Source organism: Gastrolobium bilobum, unplaced genomic scaffold (genome assembly GCF_033153095.1).
Source record: "Gastrolobium bilobum isolate Gb01-03AN ecotype WA unplaced genomic scaffold, APGP_CSIRO_Gbil_v1 utg500, whole genome shotgun sequence".
Classification (NCBI taxonomy): domain Eukaryota; kingdom Viridiplantae; phylum Streptophyta; class Magnoliopsida; order Fabales; family Fabaceae; genus Gastrolobium; species Gastrolobium bilobum.
In genome coordinates, this window is record NW_026896335.1 from 1,831,139 (window position 1) to 1,851,134 (window position 19,996).

Sequence of the window (19,996 nt, forward strand, 5' to 3'; positions counted from 1 at the left end):
TTCTGAACCTTCTTCTCCTATTGCACCCAACAGGGCATGACTGCTTGAAATATATCCTACCATATGGAATAAATATACTTATCATTGAAGACTAGCCAATCATATAAATTTATGAAATAATAAAGCTGCTTGAGAGATATTAATTCAATCACACTTTAACTATATGTCTGAAATAATACACGGTGCAACCTTTATGCCATCTGTCATACACAATATGCTGATTATCAGCAAGAATCAGTGAAAACATTGTAAAGTGAGGATATAGGGCAGAAAAGTTACTGGTGGAGAACACAAGAAAGATTTCTTCCATGACTCTTAGGGAAAGCACTTGAGAAATCATTCTGATCAGATATTACAGGACCGAAGACGCTGATTAGTGCACTCCTCCAAAGACTTTTCGAAGATTTGAAGCTCTACAAATCAGGAAGTACGTGCTCAAGTTTCTAAGCATCAATTAAAAGTGTAAAATTGCAGATATTTATTGAGAGAAGAGAACTTACTACTTGTTCATGAAACATGTACCTGCAGATATATTCATGCTATATAGTCCGCGCTGAAGTTGGAGCAGTCATTATTGGCCCCAGTAGCATCCCAAATTGAAGGCGATCTGGGCATTAAATTATAATCATTATTGTTGAAACATGGTTCCTTAGGGATCACAAGGTTTTGGGGATGAGATGAAGACAGCAAAGATGGCTTCAAATTCCGTTTTATTACAACAGAATCTCCGGGTGCTTCATAACACAGTAGGTGAGGGTGAGGATGAGGATGAACCAGCTTATAAGGCCATATTGCAGAACCCTGAGGCTGAAAAGGTGACATCAATTGCTGCAGGATTTGAGGATTTGCATTTTCAGGTAAACTCTCCTCCATTTCTTGCACCTTCCCATTATTACACATCTTTGAACTAGTCCTTTCTCTTGCTCTCGTTCTTGCCTTTCCCCTAGGCTCCTTTTTTTCCTGAACACAAACATCTTCCTTATCCACCCATTTCAACTTCTTCTCTTTTGCAGCACCAGCACCAGCACCAGCACCCTTCAATATTTTGTCATTTGAACCAACCCCTTGTAGTTCAGAAGAGAAGCAGAAGCAATTAGCATGCACCCCATTATTGCAGCTATGCTTACTACGAGCTAGTTCTTTAACTGCATTCTCAGACTTTGTGAAGAGCCACTCAAGAGTATCGCTTGGTTTGTCATACTCTAACATGTCCTGAAGATCAAAGAACTTGCGTGCAATTTCGCTGGACAATCTCACCCTGCGATCCCTCAAACCCTGAGATGTGTAAATCTTGCTGTGCCTATCTTTCTTGGCTGGTTTCTTTGTGAGAAAACTAGAAATACTAGTACTACCATAAGAGGCACCATATTTGCGATTGGCATCTTTTAGGAGCATAGCATCACAGTCTTCAACTGTCAAATTGGTTACAGTATCAGGGATTGGAGCTTGAGTACTACTGGCCATGTAAGGAACAGTAAATGGGTCATAAAGGAGGGTGTTACTTGCAAAAGCATTGTCAGGATCAATAACAAAAGGAAGAGGAGGGTAACAAGATGATGATGGTGAAGGGTTGGAGCTGTAAGTGGAAGAGAACATCGATCTGCAGATCAATTGGAATCAATTTTCAGTGGATGAAAACCCTAGCTTTCTATCTCCAACTTAAGGTTTCAAAGTACAGTACATACAAGTCCCTTACAGAAATCTATTTGTAGAACTCTAATGTGGATCTTTGAATAAAGGTACTAGTATCATACCCCTTTCGAAAATTATGGTTGAAGAGAGTTAGAAACAGAAAGGGGAATTAAGTTCAGGCCAATGAAGCACTTCGAACATGGTTTCCATTATTTGAGTTAGGGAGAGCGAGAAGTAGAGAACACACTGTAAGAAACACGACAACATCAAAAAAGGACACAAATAATTTGTGGGTTACCAGCACACACAATATGTGGAAATAGCGTAAGCAAAGCACGAACTATAAGAAAATCACATCAATCAATAACTTTTTATCTTGTTTTTTTTTTTTTTTTTAAATAATGTAGTCGTTAAATTACATATATAAAGATGTTTTGACTTAGCATAAATTTAAAAATAACTTATCTCAAAAGAAAGTGTTTTATCTAGGGATCATATCATATAACTATAATTTAGCTTAATTAATTATCTTAACTTGTAGCAAAACTGAAGAAATGGCCAACGATATTCAAATTGGTTCAAAATTTGTGTTGTGACTATCTTTCACATGCTAGTACCATCAGATTCTGTGTAACCATTCTTCACATGTTAGTATTTGTGAACTCCGCATGTTCTTAATACCAGAGATGATGATTTGCTGGACAGGAATTGGTAACTGCAAATTTTTTGTTATTTATAATGAGCCACATCCAGAATCATTTCAATACCGAATAAATAAATAAAAATAAATCTTCAATATTTTCATGATATTCTTTGTTAAAAATTAAAAAATAACCACGATTCATATATATAGCATTAAACATAAAAAAGTGAATAAAATAAATTTAATTGTGTGAATCATTTTAAAAAAAAAAACAATTATTGAGCAATGCATTTAAGTCTAAATTGCTATATTATTACTGAATAAATCAATAAAAAAAACTTTCCATCTCTTATGTAGAATTGATAACATTGAAGATAAAATATAAATTTTTGCTTAATAATCAAAATCCTAATTCATCTTGCAATAAAAATATTAAAATTTGTCTATCAAAAAAAAAAAAATTTACACTTTATCCACAGTTAATCACTTATAATTATTTTAAATAAATTTGTATAATGATAAATTGTAACCTCAAAATTAATTTAACATTCCATATATAAATTAATAGACATGTTCGTAATAAGTGTTACATTAATCATAACAAGTTAAGGTTTACAAAAATATATATTACTTAGTATGGATAAGTATACAAGTTCAACGGATCATCATTTTTTTTTAATCCTGCTAGTAGTGCTTATTGATGAAATCAGGCTACAAATAAGAGCAACAAAGCGACACAAAATCGGAGATGAAAAAATTCATGCTACTAATCATATTCTAAAATAAACTTCAATTTTCCTACTCTAATTGGTTTTTTAAATACTGTTAACATTAATTTAATCGTATTTAAATAAATAAGATAAATTTTCTAAAATTTAATATTAATTTATTTCTTAATTATAAAAGTGACATCAGATTAAAATTTCATTTAAAAGTTTTATTAAAAATATTTTTTTATAAATAAAATGATCATTTTAATTTCATTTTTAAATTATTAAATTCCAGAAAATTTTATTTTGGAAAAAATAATATTATATATCTCTGTATATAGAGATTAAAATATATAGATGCGAACTCCATATTTTATCTAAAGATAGTGGATCTGGGGTAGGCCATAGACACCCGAAAAATTAATGTTACATATTTCAGTAAACAGTAAACACAAGGATAGGTAGGCCATGGATACCCCAACAAAATTTTGGTTGAAGGATTCAGGATGGCCTTTTTGGTAAGAATATCGACAGCCATGTGAATTTTGCTCCATGGTCATAGAATCGATCATAAAGCCTATGTCCCATCACGGGCATCAATGTTTACTCCACAAATTTTCTGATTCACCGTATCGATACGAGATATGATAAAATATCATAATTTGACACATTAATTTTAAAAAATATTAGATTTTGATAGTTAAGATATGTTTTGATATTAAATAATATTTTTAATTTATATAATATATATTATATTTAATATTCAATAATTTAATAAAAAAATAAAATTAAACTTATAATACTTATTAATTTTACAAAGAAATATAAGATATCAAAAAAATTTATATTAAACTCAATAAAATAATATTATAATCCAACGAATCTAATATAGTTAGATTTTTTGACGTATAGGTGCATCTAGCTGGTTAGCATAGTAAATCTTCAGTGCAACAGATGTAAATACATCATTAACAAAAAGAGAAAAAATAATTTACAAAAAAAAAAAGGAGAAAAAATAAGGGTATAAAAGAAAACAACCATAAAAATAAGTATAGTGTAATTGTATTATTATTTTTATATTTAATAAAGGATATACTGAGTGATCGGTATATCTATATTACTAAAAATATTTTCCTAGTTGGCAGGAGACAGCAAAAAGAATGCTAGCTAGTGCGCTTTTTTTTTTTTTTTTGTTAACCTAGTGCTCTTTATTTTATGTTAACTTTAAAAGATTGTTGGTTATATTTAACATCATTTTAGATTTATTATTTTTATTAACAGTTTGGTTATTATTAAATTAATTTAAAATTAACCATAGTTAATGTTTTTCTTTTTTAATCATTGATTTAAAATTGATCCAATGATAATTAAATAAGTATAAAATAATGATAGGTATTTCCATAAAAAATTAACCTTTTAAAAAACACTTTTAAAATAAGAATAATTTGAATATAAAATAAAACAATTTTAAATATTAACTTAATAATACTTTTGAAAATATTAAATTTCAAATTTTAAAACTTGACTGTATATCTTATTAGATCATATTAATCATCTATCTAATGTCATGTTTATGTCATTAAATTGATTTTTAATATTATAAAATTGGTTTTTGAAAAGACAAAATTTATTACATTAAGCATCGAAAATTTAAAGAATAATTTAATGTCACGGATAATTTGAGAACTTACATGAATATCAAAATAAAAAAATTCTTCTCAATCATGTTAATTAATTGGTACATGATTTTTCAGTTTAATAAATAATTTTAAGTTCGAGACTTATACATAGTTGTGTTACAAATTTAATAATAAAAAATTAATCATTTTTATAACCTGTTTAACTCAAATCGAATAAATTGAATAATATATAAATAAGTAGAAAAATCCAAAATGTATCTCTATAATTTGTTTTCGAAAATATTAATTTTAACTTGGACCAAGGAAGGGTGGTGCTTTCTAACATCAGAGCACACAATATCGTTACCCAAATTATCTTTACTTACAAAGTAGATTTAAATAATAACAATTTTAGTGGTTGAGGATTGTTTATCACATGGTACAGGGATTAGTATACTTTTTGTTCATTGTGCTCCTTATTAATTAAAAAATAATTATTTTGCTCCTTACCCAAAATATTTCACTAATCTATTCTTATTTGACCGTTGACTGACGGTTTAATTGATTAAAACATTGGCGTAATCGATTAAACCTTCAAAAAATAGCGTTGATCGTTGACTCGTAAGTTAATCGATTACACTACAGTTGTGTAATCGATTAACTTACAACATGGACGTTTCTTAAAAAACTCCATTTGGCTGAGGGGGTTATAATCAATACCCTAATCAATTACCCCACACCCTAAGCCCCTAATTTGTGATTTTGCCCAAAATCTTCCTTTAATTGTGTGGTGGGTTCACAAGACAACATCAATTCTTCATTCCTCTCACTTATTGGTATGCATGCTTTGATTTTTTAAATTTTTCTTCATTTTTTCCCTGATTTATGAACCTTAGTTTCATTCACTATTGTTTGGTTTGATTGATTCATTCCCTTACTTTGATTCTTCGGTTTGATGGCTGTTTAGTTTAGGTTTAGGGTTATGTATATAGTTCAGGGCTTATGTTTCATAGGTTTTATTTTATTTTGGTTGAATTTTTCAGTTCTGATTTTTTTATTTTTTTTATTTATTAGTATGTTTGTTTTTTGTTTTTTGATAAATTATCATATGTTATTGTGGGTTTATTTTGTTATCATGGCTGCCCGCGAACGATCTTCAAGGAACACTAATGGCAAAAGACGAACCAAGCAATGCTAGGACCGTCCTTCTTCTTCGAGGCCATAGGAGCCTGAGCCTGAGTCTGTGGACCTCCTATTTGGTTATTTGCTTGATGATGATCCTAACCAGCATGCTCGATTTATGCGTGATCTTGTTAGCATACCCATTTGTCAGTCGAAGTCATTGGATACAACATTCTTTATGTCAGAAGGATTTGACATAATGGCATTGGTTGAAGGGTCACATCTGAGAGTGATGGCTGAGATGTTGAGTCCATATTTCGAGCTTATGGTGAGGGCCTTCCACCATAACCTCAACTATATACAGGGTGAGCTGAGATCTCACGTTTGTAGTGTGGACATAGTCATAACGGCTTCAATATGGATAGAGTTATTAGAGTACGACTTTTATGGTCATCCTACAATGTAGTATATGATGGGGATAACAATGCCCCTATTCTTGGATTTGTGCAGGGTGATGTTGTGGAGGAGACTATGAGGCGTAATATCAGGCGTGGGCTTGCTTAGTGTTTATGCCTGTATCTTGCACTACGTCATCACCTATATATTGTTCCAACAAGCTTTCAATCATTCGAGGGTGTTTGAGGGTGACATTCCTATCTTGTAGGCTATCTGTCACTGTATACAAGTGAATTGGACGCACTATATTTGTTGGATGATGTATAAGGCCAAGCATAAGTGTGCACTTCCATTTGCCTTCTTGGTTTAGAGGATATTGGAGCATTTTAATGTTCCCATGGAGACTAAGCGTATGAAGACGCTCACAGGCTATAATGCCAAGTTTGGACAACGTCTATTGGAGCAGTGCAAGATCTCAAAGACAAGGGCGAGTGTGTAGCAGTTCACAAAATAGGTTGAGGTTGAGGTCCTTGAGGTTGACTTAGATGCACACATGGTTGAGGCTGCGGCGGATGATGATGATAAGGATAATCATGCTGACCTGGAGGAGATGGTTGAGCCTGAGGGTGGATTCACCTTTTGTGATGTCATGAAAGGCATCGATGCCACACTTAGGAAGATAGGTAAAATGGAGCTTAAACGGAAAAAGAGGTGGAAAGCCATATAGGTAAACATAACGAAAGGTTTAAGCATATTCAGGGTCGATTCAAGGGCTTGGAGGATAGGCTTGGTCGAATAGAGCTTGCACGAGGATGGGAAGCTGAGGAGGTAGCAGGTGATCATGAGGAGAGGGTAATGAAATAGATGTTTATTTTTGTTTATGTTGTTGAGGTTTTAACATATTAGTTTAGGTACTTAAAAAGACCCACAAATGAGGTTTTCTAGTCCTAATATACAAACTTTTGACCTAAAATATCAATAAGACGCATAAATGAGTTTTTGTAGTCATAATATACTATTATATATGAAATGAATGAACTTTAGGTACTTAAAGAAGCTAAATGACTTTTTGGTATGTCAAAACCAACTTTAAACTCACTTTTGGTACATATAGGAAATCGGAAATACACGTAGGTGTTATGAGACCACAAATCCCTTCTCCAAGTCACATTTCTTAATATCGTGAGTGTAGAAACTCATTGGATAAAAAAAAGAAGAAACCGTGAAAAGAAAACCATATGGCTCAAACCACTAGTGTAATCAATTATGCCATACTGGGATAATCAATTACATAATGTACTCTGCAAAACAAAGTGTTTCAATGCATTAGAATGTTTACAATATAAAGAATCAAAAAATTCACAACAAGTACGTATTAATGAAATTTTATGCCTTGTTTCATCAACATTTTCTTCAATTTCACATCCCTAAACTTAGTACTAACTTGCTCCCGATGTAACGTAGGCAAAACACGTGATAGCCAAATGGAGGCTGCCAATCAGCATATTCTCTGACCGTCCTTATAATGCTGGGGTGACTATCAAATATTAGACAAATATTGTGCCTCCATATCACATGATCACGTAGAAGACTAAGAAACCACCACCAATATTCAAGCTTCTCACCTGGAGGAACAACAACAAAGGCAATTGACAGAATGTATCCATCTCCATCTTGTGACATCGCAATCAAAAGAGTTCATTTGTATTTCTCATACAGATGAATGTCAAGCTTGAAGATATAACCCACATTACACTGCGCCTTATATGTCAACAAATTGGGCAATAATGCATATGATTTCTCCCAGTCACCAAATAATTTCGCAATGCCCTTCATTTTTTCCTTCTAAGCCTTCTTGTAGGTTATATTGTATCTATACAGACGTTGTATCCTCTCTTGTATTAGAACTGGTTTTAAAGTTGGATCTTCCTTTAACATACCTATAAAAACAAAGCAAGTTCTCAATATTGTCAATGAACATTTTTCACTAAATATATAACATAAACAAACCATATATAATTGCTATTAGTACAAAATATACTCATAATAGATGCACATATAACCTCTGAATCTAGTTGTCTATGATCTCGGGCAAGAGCTTGATTCAGACAGGTGTGATCTTTACCCCACTTACTGACCAACCCAATATTTCCATTCTTCGACATGAATGCCTTTGCATACCAGGACAACCATCAGCATGGTTTCAACACTTCATCACAAATCTATGCTCATCATTTTTTTGCAACTATATATTGTTGTATGATGACCCTTTATACAATATAATTTCACGGTGTGTTGCGTTTCAGATTTAGAGCGAAACTCCTGTTGCACATATAATGGGTCCCCTAACTGTCAACCACTATGCAAGTTATCATCACCATACAATATCTTCATCTAGTCAATAGGGTGCACCCAATTAACGAAGGAATAATGCTGGCTTTCATTCCAAAATGGCTCAACAGGCCTTACATCTAAAGCATGATATTTTTGTCTGAACCAATAATAACCCAAATATGAAATGTTAAATAAAAATTGAAATTTACTAACTTACCACTGCTGCTAACCGGGTCAACATAAAGTGGTGACATAGCCCGGGAACTCAGTTTTACTGGGTTCATGTCAGCGTCAAAATCACCCTCCACTTCAGTATCTGAGGTGTCACCTGGTAGAATAATACTCTTAGGTTCTCCCTCCTCATTGTTATCCATATCTTCCTCTTCCTCATCCTCATCTCCCTCCCGCAATATTATCTGACTTAACCCTTGTGCAGGTGCAAATAAACCAACAACTTTGTCTTCTTGATCAAAATATTGTGGAGTTCTTGTATGCATAAGTAAAGATAAAGACTGACCAGAATCAACTTCAAAATCTATCTCAATAAAATTTTATAATTTATTGTCAGCAAATGCATCCATGACATACTCCACATCTTCATCATCACAAATATTGTTACTAATATAGTATACAATATACTTACTAACTAGAGTCTCTACTCTGGCTATCAACCGATGAATGCCTTGGCTACCTTGTAACCCCAATTTTTGCCTTGAGCTCATTGTATGTAGTGCCCCATTTGATTTTCATCAATTTTGTTTTTCCTTCAAATTTGGACACCATTAGGACCTTCAAAATGCCTCCCATTGTGGTAGATAAGTGTAATATAAGTGTTTGAACTTGAGCTCATCTTTCACATGAAATTGGGGACTAGGGTTCAGATTTTTGGGTTTGGGTTCGGATTTTACCAAAAAAATATTGAATATGTAAGTGTAATAACAATAATTTAACAAGATAAAGGCTTTAGAGATGGTGGAATGAAATAAAATCTTGATGGGTTGGAATATAGATGAAAAATGAGAGAGATTTTAGTGTAAAAAAGGAATATAAGTGAAATGAGATTATGACACATTGATATAAGATTTCTGTCATAAGTTAATTGATTACACAACTGTAGTGTAATCTATTAACTTGCGGGTCAACGATCAACACTATTTTTTGAAGGTTTAATCGATTACGTCCGTGTTTTAATCGATTAAACCTTCAGTCTACAGTCAAACAGGGGCAGATTGGTGGAATGTTTCAGATGGGGGACAAATTGGTTAATGAAGGGCACAATGGTCAAAAAGCCTGGACTAGTAGTTTTAGTCAAGGTTGCTGAATCACAATATGTATAGTGTATTGTTTAGCCAAATTTTTGTATCGTGTATCATAAATCATATCAAATTGTAAGATACAGAAGTATAATAAAAAATAATTTAAAATAGATATTAAAATATTTATTTAATTATTTCCTTTATTAATACAATTTTTTCATATTGATTTTTGAGTTTAAATCACAAATCAAATCTTTATTTTATTTTCCTTATTAATAATAATTTTTTAAATTTAAATTATAAATCAAATATTTATTTCTTTTTTTTATATTAAAAGTTACAAATTTTAATTCAGTTTTCCTATCATATAATATATTAATACATATTGTATCGCTGTAGTTATGAATCGTATCGTATTGTATGAATGATATCATATCATGTATAACTATGTTCGTAGTATACAAAATTTGCTAAGAAACATCAATTCAAAATTTGATTCAAGAAGTAATAACTTAATAATTTAAATGAATTTATTCATGCTAATAAAGTTTAGGTTAACGCCATTGACGGACTTACATTTAATCTTTTATTACTTACTATTCCCTTATATTTTTCATTTAATCACTATACTTTTCATTTTTTTTTTATTGTTCACATGATAAATTAGCCCAATTGTTACTTGTTAATAGTATTGGAGATGATAAATGATAAAGTTAAATGTAATAAGTAATTAAGAAAGAGAAAGTAAGGAATGAAAATGCAAATCATATAGACCGAGCAAGAGAAGAAGCGAACGGAAACCCTTACCCATTTAAGAAAAAAGAAAAAGAAAAAAGGCAGAGTGAGAAGTGAAGGAAGGGGATGGAGTGCGTATTCGGATTGGTCGGAAATGGGTTCGCCATGGTTGTGGCTGATACATCGGCGGTGCACAGCATCTTGGTTCACAAGTCCAACGAGGACAAAATCATGCTCCTCGATTCTCATAAACTCATCGCCGCCAGCGGCGAGCCCGGTGACAGGGTTCAATTTACTGAGTACATACAGAAGAACGTCGCTCTTTATCAGTTCCGTAATGGGATCCCTTTGACTGCTGCAGCTGCTGCTAATTTCACTCGCGGCGAGCTCGCCACTGCTCTCCGCAAGGTATCAATTTCCCCTTCTTCTTCTTTTCCTTTCAGAATTGTGATTCAATGCTTTAAATTTTTGGAAACCCTAACTGGCATTTGGGGAAACAGTTAAATTTCCTTTTTTTCCTTTTAACGAAATGCCCTAAGTTTCATATTTGTGTTTTTGCTAGGTCTTCCTATTCATTTATGAGTATTTAAAATCTCTTTGTACAATTGCAGACTTACAGAATAGTTTTTGTTTATGTCAATTGGGAAATTCAAAACAGAATGAATTTGAATGCTCCTTCTTAATGGCAGTATGATATATAAACACACACACACCCATAAATGACCAAAGACAATGTCCCTTGTGATGGATGGAAATAATGTTTGCTCAGTTTCTTCTTGCTGGTGGTATATGATTTTAATCTAGGTGAGATGAAGATTTAGCTTTTTAGCAACTACATCTCTTGGTCTTTTGTGTTTGGCTTGCAATCCAACTGAATGAATGCACGTTTGTCATTTCATATGACCCTTATATTTATAGACAGCATTTTGGTTGAGGGAAGATTTGCTTCTTCTGTTTTATTCTCTTGCATTCTTAAAGGGCTTTCCAGCTTATCATATCCTTAGCATGCTTATACTATAGGTTAATGATTTTGCTTATTAAATAGGTGGCTGAAAGTGATATTCAAATATTTCCTGCTTAATTGCCTCTATTCATATGCCATTGCTATGAGTTATAAGATTTATGTAATTGTTTTTGTTTATAAAAATCCTTATGATATGATTTCCCGTTCTTTCTTTTATTTCATTTGCTGTCAGTGCTGGAATATTTATTACCTGCAAAAGAAAAATTAAAGAATATATGACATGTCAAATTACAGTCACATACACAGAAAGTCATATCCTTCCACCATGGGGGACTTGACACTTCTACCTATCCTGATATTGAACCATAGAGGTTGCCAAAAAAATCAAAAGATTTTATAGATCAAGCTGTTAACATGCTCATATATATGTCGTGTATCTGTAATTCATTAGCCATGTTGTTTCGTGATTTTGGATAATGAGTTTATTTATATGTGAATTTGGTTTTCTTTAGAACCCATACTCTGTGAACATCCTTCTTGCTGGTTATGACAAAGAGACAGGCCCTTCACTATACTATATTGACTACATTGCAACACTTCACAAGCTTGAAAAGGGAGCTTTTGGTTATGGCTCCTATTTTTCACTCTCAATGATGGACAGACACTACCATAGTGGAATGTCAGTGGAAGAAGCAATCGATCTCGTTGATAAGTGCATTATGGAAATAAGATTGAGGTTGGTTGTGGCACCACCAAACTTTGTTATCAAGATAGTTGACAAGGATGGCGCTAGAGAGTATGCATGGCGCGAATCAGTCAAGGATACTCCTGCTCCTCCAGCTTGAGTTAACTCTGTTTCTTATTTTGATTGGACTTCATTCCATTTGCCTATGCTTTTCTCTTTCTACATTTTCTTTTCACTTCCTCTTATTGGTATTGTCTTTTGTGTTGAATTAATATGTATGACTAATTTTATTCAGAAATGAATTTGTGACAATGTATGCGGTAGGCTTCATTTTAATATACCTCAAGGTGAGAATTTTGGAAATTTAAGAATTGCAAGGCGAATAACATTTGAGGAAAGATTGAGTAAAAAATGAAACAAGAGTTACAGTAGTCAAATGGTCCAGTGTTAAACAAAAGTAATTCATCAACATCCAGTTGCATGACATTTATGTTGGTGGAAATTGTTTCAAATTATGTTGTCATCATGTGTTATAAAAGTAAAATCTTTTCAGAAGAGTATTGTACACTGGAGAATGTGTGAGGTGATTCCAGGTGTTTGTTTCGATGGCCTGCAATTTCCTTACGGATTTTCTGAATCTTCAATGGAAATGAAATGTCCTTGCTCTTATAATTTAATTCGGATCTTAAATTTGAAATTGAAATTCTAATTTCAGTTATCATGTATGTATCAACTGAGGAACTTATTTTTCGTGCAGAAATTTTAACAAAATAATTCATGTTACACAAACTTTTTGGTTTAGAACGTTGTGCTTTATTATAATAATTTTTTTTTTTTTTTTGGGGGGGGGGAATAAATTACTACACGTAGTAATTTGATTAAATCAATTTTAAGAATCCCGATATATGAACTTCGCTTTTCTTTTTTGTTGTTGTTGTATTTGAGGAGGGCAAAGTCCAAAAAACTTCGCTCTTTAGAATTTTTATTTTTGCAAAACATTGGGGCCTAGTATTTACCGCACATAAACAAATGGACATAGAGTCTTCCAAGTCATAATTGACACTGTTTCTTATCGGCGCTCAAAACAAAATTTGACACTAAATGTATTTTTCAGAAATAGATGCATTTTGAACTTGATCTTACATATGTTAAGTGCTGATTTAAGTGCTTATAATATGCAGTAGGTATTTAATAACTTCTCATACAAAAATTAGATTTAGCATGATGATTAATTAATAGGGAAAATGTTTATACTTTTAAAGGATATAATTTTATGTCATTTTATATCATAATTGTTGATTTTCATCAATCAACGGTTATAATTTATTGAGTTAAACTTATTAATTAATTAATTAATAATTCGCAATAAATTATAACCATTGATTGATGAAAATCAACGGTTAGGATATAAAATAACATAAAATTATATTCTTTAAAAAGACAAACATTTTTTCCTTAATTAAATAAGGTTATATTATTCACCAAAAAAATAAAATAATAATAAGGTTATATTATTTTACTAGAAACGTATAATTTTTATTACTTTATAAAAAATATTTCCCCCTTTTTTACTTTTATAAATCTAATAATAATAATTCAAATTCTTTGTTCATTAAGTTGAGCGATGTTAAATTATTGAATTTTTTTTTTTTTTTTGGAAATAAACTATTGAATTTAAAATGAAAAGAAAAGAAAAGAAAAGAAAATCAGTGCTAAGATATTGGTGCAGGAGTACATTAATGTTAATTAGTATAGTTATTTTGCTTCCTTAATTTAGATACTCCTAAATAATTAAATTTAAGTAAAATAAAATGAAGGGGGATAAATTAGTATAAGAATGTACTTATTAATGTGAATTAGGCAAAGGAAAACCTTATATTCGTCCCAGATTGATTTTGGCCCAAATGAAGGCGAGGCGAGGATATCGACAGTTTCCTTCCTAGTTTGGAAATTAGAAAAGAAGAGTAGAAAACGCCGTCGTCTAATACGCGAGTGAGGCAGTTTTCCAGCTACACAATACTGCTTTGCCCTGTGCTGTGCCACTTTAATGCTTAGACTCAAAAAGAGTAAAGAGTATTGCAGTGTTGATTGAGGAACAAAGCATCGCTCGCTCGCACTTTACACTCAGTACAGTAGTGAGAATCCACGCAACACTTGGGGTTTTTTTTCTTCATTCTTACTTGCTATTGCTATTGGTAAGTATCACTCTTCAATCTTCACTCTCTTCAATCAACAATATATTACTGGAAATTGTGTTTTCTTTTCCCCTCTCTTTGGGTTGGTTTATTTCTCCTTCCTATGGTTGGATCTTATAGACGAGGGAACTTAAAACAAAGAAATGAGGATGTAAAATTGCAACTGCGAGCGAGCGCTAGTTTTTGATAAGATTACACCTTATCAAAAATTGTGTAATCTAGGAATGAATTGACATTCTCTCCTTTTACTCCGCAACAGAGGGAGTAATCTGTTATGCAAATGCACAAATTTTATTGTACAGGAACACTTGTAGTGTAGGGTGTGGGTTGGGGTCCACCAATTTTATGCAATTGCACTTTGTATCCATTTAGGAATACTTGTGAGTTTCTGATTTTAATTTACACAATGGGGGAACGATTCCTACTGGTTTTGTAGCTTCTCTTGCCTGTGCTGAAAGTCTTATTCTATATTTATAATATTTTTGTTGGTGATATTTTGTGTAGAACTGAAACTTGGATGTAGTATACAACAATTTCCAATGAGTACCGTCGGATACAAGTCGGATGACGAATGCTCTGTCATAGGAGGAAAGGCAGAAATTGGGTTTCTAGATTTTGAGGAAGAGAAATCTGTTTGTAGTTACGTTGACAATGAAGGGGATGCAGTTATCGTATCTGTCCCATTTGCATTTGTGAAAGGCAAGCCTCAATCCGTAATTGTTGGAGATACTGCTGTGGATTTAATAACAATTAACAATACTACCGATGAACCTGTGGACCTCTGGAGTGTTCATATTTTTGCCTCAAATCCTCAAGACTCTTTCACTCTTTCTCTCACGGAACCTCCTTCAGCAAATTCAAATGCAGATGGCAATGAGAGCTTTTTAGAATCTTTCTCTTTGGAGGACAGGATGCTTCAGCCCCACGAAATCTTAAGAGTATGGTTGTCTTGCAAGACAAAAGAAATGGGCATGTACTCATCGGTTGTGTATTTTGATGTTGGGGATGAAAGAATAGAAAGGGTGGTTTTCCTCCTAGTTGAAGATAAGATCTCCAAGTCTTTGGCTTCTAACAGGCCTTATTCAAAAGCAAGGAGAAAAGACAAATTTGTTGTAGATGCTTTTGTTGCAGGCTCACGTCCTGCAGGGAAGGCAAATCGAAAATACGTAAATAGACTTCCAAGATATGAAATTCCCGGGAATATTAAACAATTGCTTGAGAACAATCAGGTCCCTGAAGTTGTTGAAGAAGGTCTTACAAGAAAGAATTATGCTCATTATTTCAAAGCATTAATAATGATGGAAGAGATACAATTGGAGGTAATCTTATTGGTTTATTGTTAATGAAGGAACTAAAAGTAAGAGTAGCTTATGAGTCGTCAAATGCAACGAGACTGATCCTTGTTTCTAATATTTGGTTGCCGTTGACTTCTGATTTCAGGAAGACATGAGGACTTATGACATGGAATGCATAACTATGAGGAAGAGAGGCAATCAATTCTTGTCCATGGAGGTTCCTGGGCTTGCTGAGAGAAGGCCATCACTGGTTCATGGGGATTTTATCTTTGCCAAGCTGGCATCTGAACATGATAAAAACACCGCATCCGTTTATCAGGTTTGGTCCTCAATCCTCATGTGGCTGCGTATCACATTGTCACTTGGTACTCCTCACTTGGATAAATCAAATCTTTAGCTAGAAATTTTTCCGCCGGGATCTGGTCATTAGAACGATTTCTCAGATGCATACTCTAATTATTTACATATTTCTATATTATGCCTTTGTGGTGTCGTTATCTTGACCATTTGCCGTAGAATGCCATCTCATTAATGTTGTTGCCTACATTAGATATGTATTCCCCTATTGCCCATCATGCATTTCACCTCTGCATTAACAAACATGATCCGGTGGCAGCTATTATGGATTGAATTCCTCTGTGGTGCACATTCCAATTTAGCAAGTATAGGTTATAAACCTTAAATAAAATTAAGATAAAAATTACTACAGAATTGTAGAATAAAAAAGTGATTGCTTCATGTTCATGCTATAAATTTGACATGTCTGTCTCTTTTCTGTTATTTGACTCCCTCCCAGGAGTCTTTTACAGACCATATGTTACCAACAAATATCTACTTCGAGATATGTTGGTCAAACTCACACTGAGCAAGCCAAAGTCAAATGATTTTTGTTTCGACTTGCCTATGTCTACATATAAAGTGCAAGGATGAGTTTGCATATAATCAATCCTCATGCTTACCCTCTCAAAGTCGGGGAGCCTTTGTGCACTGGCATTTGGCCTTTATGTATTTGTTCAGTTACAGTCAGGCTTCTGCCCTTTATGTAAAATTGTATGTAATTTTCTGCAGGGATTTGTCCACCGTGTTGAAGCTGACGAAGTCTATTTGAAGTTTGATCCTGCATTTCACATGTTCCATAGAGATGGAAATCTCTATGATGTCCACTTCACATATAATAGGATCAATATGAGAAGGTTATATCAAGCAGTTGAGGCAGCAAAAAACTTAGGAACTGAGTTCCTTTTTCCATCTACATCAACCAGAAGGAGGAGCATCAAAACCACGGAACTGGTTCCCATATCTGGTACTTTTAATGAGGAGCAAATGTGTGCAATCAAGATGATTCTTGGTTGCAAAGGTGCACCGCCTTATGTGATTCATGGACCGCCAGGAACAGGAAAGACAAGGACAATAGTAGAAGCAATCCTCCAGCTCTACATACATCATAAGAATGCTCGTATTCTTATCTGTGCACCCTCAAATAGTGCAGCAGACTATGTACTGGAGAAACTCCTCGCTCAACAGGATGTTGAATTTCGAGAAAATGAAATATTCAGGCTCAATGCATCTACCAGGTCATATGAGGAAGTCAAACCTGAACTTATCCCCTTCTGCTTCTTTGATGAGTTGATATTTAAGTGTCCCCCAGTCAGTGCCCTCGTTCATTATAGGATCATAGTATCCACATATATGAGTGCCTCTCTTCTTCATGCTGAAGATGTTGCCCGAGGTCACTTCTCTCACATTTTCTTGGACGAGTCTGGCCAAGCTTCTGAACCTGAAACCATGATAGCTGTATCCCATCTCTGCAGAAGGGAGACTGTTCTTGTTCTGGCTGGAGATCCATTGCAGCTGGGTCCAGTAATACATTCCAAGAAAGCAGATGAATATGGGTCGGGGAAATCATACATGGAAAGATTGTTTGAATGTGAGTTATATGCCAGTGGAGATGCAAATTATGTAACAAAATTGATTAGAAACTATCGATGTCACCCACAGATCTTATGTCTCCCTTCAGATTTGTTCTATGATGGGCAATTGATTGCATGTAGAGACTCCTCAACATTCATGATGATTGCAGAGTTCCTCCCCAATAAGGAGTTCCCTGTTCTTTTCTTTGGCATTCAAGGATGTGATGAAAGAGAAGGGAATAACCCATCATGGTTCAACCGAATCGAAGCAAGTAAGGTTGTAGAAGTTGTCAAGAGGCTTCTAGCTGGTGGGAATATAAGGGAGGAAGACATTGGCATAATAACACCATATAGGCAACAAGTGCTGAAAATAAAACAGACATTAGAAAATTTAGATATGCCTGACATCAAAGTTGGTAGTGTTGAGCAATTTCAAGGACAAGAGAAGGAGGTTATTATCATATCGACTGTTCGATCGACCATCAAGCACAATGAGTTTGACAGAGTCCACTGTCTTGGCTTTTTGAGCAATTATAGAAGGTTTAACGTGGCTATAACCCGTGCTATATCATTGCTGGTTATAATTGGGAATCCGCATATTATCTGCAAGGTACTGCCTTTATCTAGCAAGCCGTGACTTGATGTTAATTCAGTTATCTATCTGATCAGCTTTATGCTGTAAATAGAACACTTTCATATCTCCTCTGATTTATTGCATCGCATGTAAGTCAAGGTGTTCTACTTTCGATGTGGTACTCATCAAATTAGTATACTTAGTGGTTGTATGGGGAAATGGGAATGCTTACAGATAGTAGTATTACTAATTTCTACATTATCTAGTCAATGTGTCTTTCTAGCTGGATAATTATGGTTAGAAAATATGCAAACATAGATGATAATAGTGTAAAAAACAGGTTATAACCCTGATTGTTAGCTAGATCCTTGGTTCTGATAATTATATGGTTGTTTATGAAATCATTCTTCGCTTGTCATTTGGCAGGACGATCATTGGAGCCTAATGTTGTGGCACTGTGTGGACAATTCGTCTTATCAGGGTTGTTCTCTTCCGGAAAGGTTGGAACTTAATAATGAGGAGGACACTGGGGAGAACTCTTGCTTAAGCTTTAATGAAGATAATGCATTACCCTCTAACAATGTAGAATGGGGTCAAGATTCATCCGAGTTAGAGTTCCCTAAACCTGCTACTGATGAAGCTGAATGGTCTGATGGTGGCTGGAAAGAGTAATTAATCCAGCACCTCTAACTTGGACTTGATATAAATATTCATGTCGTTACTCTCTCTTTTTTTTTCTTTTTTTTTTCTTTTTTTTTTTTGTGATAAGTTTATATGGACCTGAACTCATTGTGTCAGAGTTCTTAATTTGGAATGAAGGGTAAAAAGAACTATCCTTGTTAATTTCTTTAAGCCGCAAGGTTTATTATGAGTTATAACCGTAGACAGAGAGAGGATAACAAAAAAAGAGAGGGCCGATTTTTTTTTTTAGAACGCAAGCTAAGCCACGATATTGAATCTTGATAAATAGATCAAGAGCTAATTTGTTTTGAGTGAAATGGGATTGCTCTATAACTAATCGAGTTTGATTAAATTTTTTGGGGGAAAAAATCCGAGTAGAATTGATTTTGAGAGAAATAGAAATTTTTATATTTTCTTTGGTGATTAAACTTGATTTTTAGTGTGAGACACAAATTTTGTAAAAAAGTTTTTTTATTTATACTTTGCAAGTATTTTACTTATTCTCCTCTAACTCTCGGAAGGAATATAATAAGTTTGGTATCGAATCATCTATTTAATTTGGTGAAACGTAGGTTGTCGTATCTAAATTACAATTACATATTTTTTTGGAAATACATCAGAAATTAAAAACAAAACACCAAATTAACCAGGTCTGGGAACTGCTGTTTCCCTCTGATCAGTACGGATCAGGTTATTACATCCCAAAGGAGGGTTAAGAAAAATCTGCATATCCATTCTATGGGCAATTTTCTATTTTGCAAGCTAATCAGCTACTTGATTTCCTTTTCTCAAAACATGCTGAACTCTAACCACCCAAGACCTACTAAGAAGCTCCCTAATCTTCTGCACTAAATGTAATAACGGATGCCCTTCTTCACAATTCTGAAAGAGTTGCAATGCATTGTAGAGTCTCCTTCAAGATAAATGGCTATTTAATTCTAGTTACAATTGCCTATTTAATAGTTGTTACAAATGACAATTTGAATTTGAATACAATATAGCTTAATTATAAATGGCTATTTAATCCTAATTACAAATGATCATTTAATAAACGTTACAAATTGACAAAAAAAAAAAAAAAAACAGATTCTGAAATCTTTTATTTGAATTCAAAACAATGTTGTGAAACTCAGTTTGGACCGGAATTCGGAACTCAGCGAACCAATTCGAGTCAAATATCAGACCGGCCATGCATTGGACCCTGTTAAACCCGTTAACCCGGTCGAGTCATGCATTTAAAAAAAA

General features: G+C 33.6%; 3 protein-coding genes across 4 annotated transcripts; 2 read left to right on the top strand and 1 right to left on the bottom strand.

The window, feature by feature from the left end:
• Positions 1-534: 534 nt before the first annotated feature.
• Positions 535-1,596, bottom strand: LOC133299218 (transcription factor CYCLOIDEA-like). Its single transcript, XM_061498654.1, has one exon. The coding sequence runs from the start codon at positions 1,594-1,596 to the stop codon at positions 535-537; it is 1,062 nt and encodes a 353-aa protein (XP_061354638.1).
• An 8,876-nt stretch (positions 1,597-10,472) lies between these two features.
• On the top strand, positions 10,473-12,428 carry LOC133299110 (proteasome subunit beta type-2-B). Of its 2 annotated transcripts, none has more exons than XM_061498538.1 (2): positions 10,473-10,894; positions 11,924-12,428. In XM_061498538.1, exons 1-2 carry the CDS (start codon positions 10,574-10,576, stop codon positions 12,254-12,256), a joined length of 654 nt encoding a protein of 217 aa, XP_061354522.1. In that variant the 5' UTR covers positions 10,473-10,573; the 3' UTR covers positions 12,257-12,428. The 2 variants fall into 2 exon arrangements, with proteins under 2 accessions (XP_061354522.1, XP_061354523.1); XM_061498539.1 differs by having other exon boundaries at positions 10,474-10,855; positions 11,924-12,427.
• A 1,616-nt stretch (positions 12,429-14,044) lies between these two features.
• On the top strand, positions 14,045-18,904 carry LOC133299087 (probable RNA helicase SDE3). Its single transcript, XM_061498510.1, has 5 exons — positions 14,045-14,291; positions 14,796-15,610; positions 15,732-15,905; positions 16,655-18,106; positions 18,497-18,904. Exons 2-5 carry the CDS (start codon positions 14,831-14,833, stop codon positions 18,740-18,742), a joined length of 2,652 nt encoding a protein of 883 aa, XP_061354494.1. The 5' UTR covers positions 14,045-14,291; positions 14,796-14,830; the 3' UTR covers positions 18,743-18,904.
• The last annotated feature ends 1,092 nt before the right edge of the window (positions 18,905-19,996 follow it).

Bases quoted from the DNA above. Each gene is read 5' to 3' on its own strand.
- LOC133299218 (XM_061498654.1), bottom strand. From the start codon at position 1,596: ATGTTCTCTTCCACTTACAGCTCCAACCCTTCACCATCATCATCTTGT.
- LOC133299110 (XM_061498538.1), top strand. From the start codon at position 10,574: ATGGAGTGCGTATTCGGATTGGTCGGAAATGGGTTCGCCATGGTTGTG. The intron at 10,895-11,923 runs GTGATTCAATGC...GGTTTTCTTTAG, and splicing joins CTTCTTTTCCTTTCAGAATT to AACCCATACTCTGTGAACAT.
- LOC133299087 (XM_061498510.1), top strand. From the start codon at position 14,831: ATGAGTACCGTCGGATACAAGTCGGATGACGAATGCTCTGTCATAGGA. The intron at 15,611-15,731 runs GTAATCTTATTG...TTCTGATTTCAG, and splicing joins TGGAAGAGATACAATTGGAG to GAAGACATGAGGACTTATGA. The intron at 15,906-16,654 runs GTTTGGTCCTCA...AATTTTCTGCAG, and splicing joins ACACCGCATCCGTTTATCAG to GGATTTGTCCACCGTGTTGA.